Genomic DNA, 8,488 nt, shown 5'->3' with positions numbered 1-8,488 from the left:
CAAGTCATGGGCTTTGAGCAGGGCTTCCCCAGCCACCATGCCCCTCCCAGCAGACCGCAGTCTGAAGACGATCTCAGGTTTGTCTGGCGGCTCAAGGAGAGAGCAGAAATGCAGCAGCTTGAATCCTTGGGCCGCCTTGCTTATATTCCACCCTACTGGGTCCAGCCTGTTGACTCTGAGCTCAGCTCAAGGAGGATTTGGTAGATTTTAGGTGTGAATACTAATAACAGCCAACTGTGTGCACTAGGACCATCTCCTAGTGTCCGGAGATATGTAGCCCTTTATCTTAATCCTCACAATAACCTGGGCAAATTAATATTCACCCCTGGAACTTTGGAGCTTGAAGAAGCAGACAAAAATAACAAAAAACAAGACAAACAAAAATCCACCAAAACCCCCAAACCAAAACACTGGAAAACTTCCTCTGCCTAGCTTTTCAATTTTGGTATGCACAGAATCCCATCCTTAACCTTGAAAATTAGCACGATCGTGAAGGATGATTCTTTAAAGGATTGAGTCTATGGGAAAACTATGGTGGCCTTCGCTCTTGGCATTTGAAAGGGTGACAGCTTTTCCCCGGTTAGGTTTGGAGGCTTTCCTTTTCTGGGAGATGGTATCCAGCTTTTTTTCCCTGGAATGCAGAATTCATTCATCTACTCTCTTCTATCTTGGAAACTTTGAGGGAACATTTTTAGCCAGACAGAAGTCAACCGACACCGTAACGTGGTTTTAATGACTCATTTATTTATTCAAAATTAAAATCTGCTATGAAGACAGACAAACAATGTAACATTCCCAGAGGAATTGAGTTGCTTCTAGTTCAAACTGAGTTCTATTAGAACCAATTTTAGGTTGTTATAAATAACAAGCCGACCACAGCTTTCAAGAATGAAATGGTTGGGGAATGAGGTCAGGGGAATCCCTCAGAGCCACTGGAATATTAATCGTCAGAGGGGCTCCCTAGTTTCTCTTCCTAAGAGCGTAAGAGTCTCAATTACATTTGGGGAGCCCAGGGACCCGGGTGGGTCCAGGGACAAGCGAAATTAGAGGGCGGTCAGGGAAAATAGCCCAACAGCTGACAAGCATGGTTAGGCTTGGAATGGAAACTGCAGTTGGCTCCACAAGGAACATTTCTTTATATAACTTACAATTTCTCTTTAAACACTAAAATACCATAGGGTATCATCCTATGGAAACAGCTTAAACACAGGTGAAATTAATAAATACTGAAAAAAGTATAATATTCTGCTTCTTTCTAAATAGTTCACAGAGAAGCTCAGTAAATAAATAGACATGGGAGCTGAGGTATTAGAGGTAATAAATATTCTAGGAGAGAGGTACAGTAGAGGTCTCCAGGGAGCTGGTTCTGCTCTCTCAGAACCCTGGATCAGATTTCAGAGATCTTCCATTTATGTCATAGAGTCTAGTAGAGTCAGCATCCTGGAGGTCTTCTTCCCTAGAATGCTTCAGTTTTCCATCTTCGTTGTCATGTAGGTTTCTATGTAGTTGATGAAGATGTCAAACTCACTCATGGCTTTGTAGACACCCTTCTCTTGGAGCTGTGTGGGGAGAGAAGACATCTTCAGTGAAAACTCCATCTGAGCAAGTGAGTGAGTCCCTGCTGGGGTGGTCATGACCCTGGGCCCAGAGGCTGCACTGGTTTGCTTGCATTGGGAGATGAAGGACAGACTCTGGGCATCTGGAGATATACCTATCAGCAAAGGCTATGCATTGGCCTGGGCCTTGCCCAGTGGGCAGCAAGAGAAACATTCACTTCGCAAAGCGCAGTTTTTCAAATGGTGCCTTTCCAGCAATTTTAAAGGTCATGTGCTCACGTGACGCTTATTCAAAATCTGATGAAAACACATTAGCGGAACCACTTTGAAAGAGAGACAATGAGAGAGAGAGAGAAAAGATATCCTTGTTCCTGTTTATGTTCCCCTACCCGTGGAGTGAGCAGGCCCAGCCCCGCTGCTCTGACCTCCTGCAGGGGAGTTCATGTCCCTTATGCTGGAACCTGCCCAGGGTCTGTCCTCAGCCCACGAGGAGGACATAGGCCCTATGGCTTCTGGAAAATGGGGTAGAAGAGCTCATGGACAGTTGGAAGTGAGAAAGCCCACTTCGTTTGAGAGCTGAGATTCTCAGGCACCTTGTGTGGTGTGACTGGCAGGTGGAAAGAGAGGGGGGCCAAGTCCAGGTAAGGAGAGCTCTGCTTCCTGCTCTGGGTTCAGGGGCGTTCAGGCTGCACCTGTGGGTGTGTTTAAGTGCACGTTCACGTGTCAGCTTCCTGCACGTGTGGCTTCAGACTGGATTCCCAACAAGCTACTTTCTGTTTCCTCTATCACTCTCCCCAGCACCCCGCTCACTGTGTTCACAGCTGGCTGGACGGCCCAACCTGCAGGCCTGCGAAGGCAGGGAGCAGTCATTTAGAAACCCCCAAAGACACTTCACAGAAAACAAATATAACTGAGGTGGCAGCCCCTCACTGGATGAAGAGGTCACACCACTTGCCGGGTTCCCACACTCCCTCCGAGCAAAGTTCAGGGCCTGCTGAGCACCTGCCCACCTCTGCCCCTTCGGGAGTGGATGGAGGTCACGGTCCTCAGGCCCTCCCTGCCAGCATCCCAGGCTCACCTTACTGAAGACGCTCTTCACCTCCTCCACCGCCTTACTCTTGTTTTCACAGGGCAGAAAGCGATGCTGTGGAAAAGGAGAAAGTATGAGCCACACTGGTGCCTGGTCCCAGATGCACTGTGCTTGGGAGACAACCTGGGAACAGGAGGAGACCAGCTCATCTTGAATGTCTACCCCTGCAGCTCAGGGAGGACTGAGCCTGTGTGCCCTTCCTCGCCAGACAGAGAAGAAGCACAGCAGAGGCAGGGGCCGGGCAACATGTGTGTCTCTGGGAGCCACTCCCCACCGTTAACAAGGCTGCAGCAACGCCTTGGTCTTGGAGTTTCCTTCCGTGCACATCCCAGTGCTGCCCAGAGTGCTGAGCCAGCCCTTCTTCCGTCCTGTCCTGCTTCTGGCCTGTCCCCCTCCTCGGTCCCAGCCACAAGGACCATTTCTAAGTCCCCCGCGGAGCAGAGACACAGGGTCAGCCCTGCCAGCCAACCCCCTTGCCTACCACTGTCCTGCAAATAGAGCCCAACCGATTTCTCAACATCGGCGAGGAAGCAGAGGAAACCAGTGGGGAGGGTATCATTGCAGTTGGAGGAATCAGTAATCCTGGGGGATTATTCGCAGACACTAGCCTGGGACCGAGGAGCCCCCTGGCCCTTCTAAAATGCTGGGAAAATCCTGGCAGTCACCCGGGCCCCACCTGAAGCTCTGCTTTCGAAAGGTTGAGAAAGAGAGGAAGGGGCTTTCCCTCTCTGGGGCCCTCCGCCTCTGGCTCCTCCGACGGGGCCCAGGGCCTCGGGCCCCAGAGACAAGGGAGCTCTGGCTGAAGCTCTGGGCCCCTTTCACGTTGAGACCGGGGACTGGCTAATAACCCACGAATGACTCACAAATAACAGGAAAGCTATTGCAAATCTTCACATGTAAGCACTCAGCAGCCACCCCCACCAGCGGCTCAGAGAGAGCCAAGCCAGGCCTGGGGCTCCACGCATACCCGGAGGGGCAGGGGGCCCACGGGCCCGTGCCTCGGGGTCTCCAGGCAGCAGCAGGGCTCCAAGAGGAGGTCTCAGAATGAGCCCAGAGGAGACAGAGCTGGTCTGCTACTCACACAGCGCCGCAGCCGCAGCCTGAGGGTCTTCAGCTTCTCCCCCAGGGAATTCACGTGCTCCTTGATGTCAGGGCCGTGGTTCTCAGCCTGTGGCATCACCTCCTCCAGGTAAAACTGGATCATTTCCGACAAGGCTTGGCAACCCAGGTAACCCTAAGGGCGGAAGCCAAGGAGGGTGGTGACCTGGGAGGAAGGGCTATACTGCCTGAGAGGATGGCTTTGTTCCCCAGGAACCTTTTTCAGTGGCCACCTCCCCCTGGAACGGAGCCCTTGGCAACACCCAGCCCCCTGCCTCCCCTTGGCTTCTGGCTATGTGCTGAGTTAAGATCTTCCCACTTCTCCTTTTTGAAGTGAAGGAAGCAGACCCAACTCCCTGCAGGCAAAGAAGCAGAGCCTCCCTTAGTCACACTGCATGCTCCCCACACCCCCAAACACACTCACCCCAGCCCTCACCTTAAAGTCATCCAGCAGAGACTGGGTCAACAGCAAGTTGTCCAGTTGGTCCTTCATTTGCTGCAAGAAGAACACAAGGAGAGTGAACCCAAGGTTTGGAGCAATACTGAGAATGACTGTCTTTCTGATATCCTTTTACTGAGAGACTTCTTGATTTTTAATCAACACAGCCCTGCCTCCAAAAGGGAAAGGAGAGCTTTCGAAACAGGACGTTCAACAGTGCTGGACCTCTTAGTTAAACCAGGTCCTTCCTCCTGGGATCAAGTTCTTTTAAAAACCTGGCAGATTTTGAAGGCGAGACAGAAGCCTGCCTGGGTCCAAGTCTTCTTTCTGTAGAGCTGTGTCACATGTGCAGGACCCCCATGCTAACCCCTCAGGGCCCTTTGCTTTTCTGTCTCCTCCCTGCCAACATCCAGCTGCAGCGCTGACAGTTCTCTGGGAGTGGCAAGCATCTTCTGAGGCAAGTTTCCCCCTGTATGTGCTACCCCTAGCCATCCATCTTTCAGGTTCTAGAAGCCCTCCAAGCTGAGGCAACTTTTGTATCCCTGCCACGGGGTATGGGAACATCTTCACCTCCAATCAGACCCTTCATGATCTCTCCTGGCCAATGAGGTATTGAGCTCCAGAGGAATCCTTTACAGATTTCCTAGCATAGGCGAGACAGTGCCTTTACATTTTTAAAGACAACTTTTCTTGCACAACCTGCTGCATTACCAGAGCTCAGATTAACTCACTGAACCCACCAGGGACTCTTAAGAATTTCAGCTTTGGGGGGAATGGGTGCTATGTGTGGAGGTGAATGGAAAGGAGGCTCTTTTGAGCTCCTGCAGAATGGCTCTTCCTGCAGTCCTAGGGGAGGAAGGAAGGACAGGAGGGCTTTATACTCACAAAGAAAGTCTTCACCCTGCCGAAGGCAGCTCGGAGCTCCCGCAGCATGTGGGGCAGGCTGGCTGGGAAGTGGGTACAGCTGCTGTCAGGTGGGGTGCCCGCATCTCGGCTGGCTGCCACCCCGGCCAGGAAGACCAGGCAACAGAGCAGGGCTGAGCTGCTGGGCATGGCGGAGCTCTGTCTTCTTCGTTGAGTCGGACTTGTGGTTTGGTTTTGCAAGAGCAAGCCCCTGTTGTGTAGACCTTCACCTACTGTGCCCCCTTTTATATTGTGCGAGGCCTCCCATTCACAAAAAGCCACAGTGTCACAGATTTCCTGGCAAAGGTTTCTTTGCCCCTCCCTTCCCTAGACCTCTCCAGCTTTGCATTCAGTGAACCTCTTACTCAAAAGTTTTTAAATATTGCATCGTAAGCAAAAGAGATGGGTGAAAAATGAACTTCTGCATATGTCTATTTTTAGGAGAAGCTACCTCTCTCTCCCTTTTAAAATAAATTTCAACTTCTCTTAATAAAAAAAAAAAGTTGATTTCCTGGGGTGAACAGCTGTTCTGTAGGCAGGGACCCACAGTTGTGGGTTCCATTCACGTGTCTCTAGATCACAGTGACGTGGACAAATTGGCCATTCCAGAATACAATGTGATTAAGAAATAACTGGGTCCCCTCCTCAACCTGGGTTGATACTCAGGGCTTCTTCTTGCTGGGTTGGGAAGTTACCTCAACTCTCCAGGCCTTAGTATCCCCAAATGAAAACAAAGATGTGAGCTAAATGTCCTCAAAGCTCCCTTCTGGTTCTTTTATGTTCCAGGACTACTCCTTAAAGTGGCCAGCTTCCCATAGGACAGTCAGGGACATGGGGTGTGTTCCAGATTCCTTCCCTGGCCCTAGGTTCATTTAGACTCTCATATCTATGCCTCTAACCCCCTCCGGTAGTCCTATCCTCAGGGGGAGTTAGAAGGAGTAGTCCATGCTTACCGGAAGCTGTGCCTGCCAGTCACCGTCACCCTCACCTCCACTGTGCCATGAACAAACCGAGGCACAGAGATGTTAGGTACCCTGCATATGGGTGCCTAGGGAGGGAGCCAGAATCTGCACTTAGGTCTGCCCAACATTCAGGCCAACTATTCCCTATTCTGCAGTGGCCCCAGTGTGCAGAACGGACACTTTGGATCAAAGAGTCATTACATTTCTTCTGGGTTGTGAGCTGCTATGGCTGGAGACTCACACTTGAAAAATGGGGAGAAAGAAGCAGAAGTAACAAGGAAAATAAGTTGAGATTCTATGAAGGCTGGACATGAGGCCTCTTTCTCCCCTCTTCCCTATCCCTTCTCCTTCCAAAGAAACCTTAGTTGTCTTTCTTTGGATTTGGTGTGTGTGTGTGCGTGTGTGTGTGCAGGGGTGGAGTAGCCAGATGTAGTGAGGAATGTTGCTCTGTGTGTGTGTGTGTGCGCGCCTGCAGGAGTGAAATAGCCAGATGTAGTGAGGAATATTGCTCTACCACTAGAAGGAAAGGATGGAGACTGTGCCTTCAACTCCTCCTTCTGCAGGGGCTTCTGCCCGCCTCTCCCACGAAAAACTCTGATCCAGGGGCCAGGAGGCCTGGGCTCTGCCACACTTTAAACCCGGGCAAGTCACTTGACCCTCCCCTGCCTGTTTTCTGCCCATCTCGAGGGGGCAGCAGTACCTACCTCCTGCCTGCTGGGGGACCTTTGAGCTTCACATGGGAAGGAGGGCTGGGAGGTAACTCGTGGATCCAGACATAGGGTGTCTCCAGCGTTTCTGTTATTTTCTTGCCTTCCTGCATCAGCATTGGTGGCCCTGGGTTCTGAGCCTTCCCCATTAAAGAAGCTCACTGCTCCAGACAAGGAGGGCAGATGTACCGGGGCTGTTGTGAGTAGGTGGGGGCAGGAAGGAGGCGAGGGCCCAGGCCCATGCTGTACCTCGTGGGCAGGACCAGCTGGCTGTAGCTTCGCTTCCCACCCTTTAGGGAATGTCAAGGCAGAAATCTAAGACTCATGAAGGGAGAGAGAAGCTTTAGAAATAGGCATGAAACTATATTCCATATCCAATGATAAGCCATAATGGAAAAGAAAATGAAAAAGAATATATATATATATATGTATAACTGATTCACTTCACAGTACAGCATAAATTAACACAACATTATACATTGACTAATGCTTTAATAAAATTAAAAAATTATATAGGTGTAGAACTGACTCAGGAATTGCTGCTCCTGCCATATTTACACTGGGCTTAGCTAAGAGTTCTGACTTTGGCTACTTTGGCCACCAGGAAAAAGAGCGAAGGGGTCAGAGGCTGCCTTCTGCCCTGCCCCTCACCTCTTGGCTCCTGGGTTTTCTGCGTTGTGTCTGCTTTAGCCCATAGGGCTAACCCTTCTCTGAGCTGGGTGTTCTGGGTGCAGACTAAGCCTGGCAGACCCATCAGGCCAGAGGACCTAAACCTGGTGGAGACTGCAAGGCTCTACTTCTGGGCCCGGGTGGTGCAGTCCCCCCTCTCCCCCAGTTTGCCACCATGCCCTGTGCCCCTCTACGCTACTCAATCGACAACAGCTGTTGCCATCATCCGTGTACTCCACTGCCTCTGAGAGTCAGCGTGAGCTCTCTGAGACCGGGCACTGTTTCACTATCCTATATACCTGGTGCCAAGTACAGGGTCTGGCCCATGGAATGTGCTAGGCACATAACTTCCTTTTCCCTGTGTCGGGATGGGCATAGGAGAGAATCCTGTGAGCCTGGATCGGGGCTGGAGGAGCCTGGACCTGGGCAGGTCTAGACACAGCCAAGCACTCAGAGAAACAGGGACAGCAACTCAGGAAGGCAGGCTGAATCTCTTCCACTTTCTTCTTATAATTTCAGATATTAAAGACACACTCACACAGACATGCACACGCACACATGCATGCAATGGCAGGTGAAACGAGGTGGGAAGAGCCATTTCTATCTTTCTTCTGTAATCTGTTAGGTAGGGTGAGGGTTAGGTTCTGCCTTCCTTGTTTTGGAATGTGTTGCCAATTACTTCAAGTCACTTGTTGAATTGTTGATCTTCCTCCACTGATTTGAAACCGTTGTCCTCTCTCATCTCCAAATTTTTACAGTCCAAATGGTCAGAGACCTTTTAGGCAATCTCCCTGATGCAATTACTTAATTAAAAAATAGAGACAACAATATCTTCCCTATCCATATATCTCATAGAACCGACGTGTCAAGATGATACAGGAGAAGAGGTATGCACATTTTGGGAAAAGTTAAGACCTTCTGGTTATATATTGACCAAACAGTAAGAACAACAAAGATGACACCTGTTTCTCAAGACCGTGAAGGAATCATTCATCTGATCCATGGGGAAAAGTCCCAAACTCACAGGGTCACATAGGTGAGACATGAATAAATGTCAACAGTCT

The 8,488-nt window shown here is 50.4% G+C and overlaps 1 protein-coding gene across 1 annotated transcript; it reads right to left on the bottom strand.

The window, feature by feature from the left end:
• Positions 1–724: 724 nt before the first annotated feature.
• IL10 (interleukin 10) lies at positions 725–5,365 on the bottom strand. The gene is made up of 5 exons (XM_081489167.1): positions 5,069–5,365; positions 4,181–4,240; positions 3,728–3,880; positions 2,635–2,700; positions 725–1,559 (listed from the first exon to the last, which is right to left on the bottom strand). Exons 1-5 carry the CDS (start codon positions 5,234–5,236, stop codon positions 1,467–1,469), a joined length of 540 nt encoding a protein of 179 aa, XP_081345293.1. The 5' UTR covers positions 5,237–5,365; the 3' UTR covers positions 725–1,466.
• Between the last annotated feature and the right edge of the window lie 3,123 nt (positions 5,366–8,488).

This window comes from Giraffa tippelskirchi, chromosome 5 (assembly GCF_054371585.1).
Source record: "Giraffa tippelskirchi isolate mGirTip1 chromosome 5, T2T-mGirTip1v1.2.pri, whole genome shotgun sequence".
NCBI classification, from domain to species: domain Eukaryota; kingdom Metazoa; phylum Chordata; class Mammalia; order Artiodactyla; family Giraffidae; genus Giraffa; species Giraffa tippelskirchi.
Note: the sequence above shows the minus strand (reverse complement) of the source record. Positions and strands in the feature narration are given on the sequence as shown.

Excerpts from the sequence above, each read along its gene's own strand:
- IL10 (XM_081489167.1), bottom strand. The coding sequence starts at position 5,236 with ATGCCCAGCAGCTCAGCCCTGCTCTGTTGCCTGGTCTTCCTGGCCGGG. Across the intron at positions 4,241-5,068 it reads GCAGGGTGAAGACTTTCTTT|CAAATGAAGGACCAACTGGA; the intron begins GTGAGTATAAAG and ends TTCTTCTTGCAG. Across the intron at positions 3,881-4,180 it reads CTCTGCTGGATGACTTTAAG|GGTTACCTGGGTTGCCAAGC; the intron begins GTGAGGGCTGGG and ends TTCCGCCCTTAG.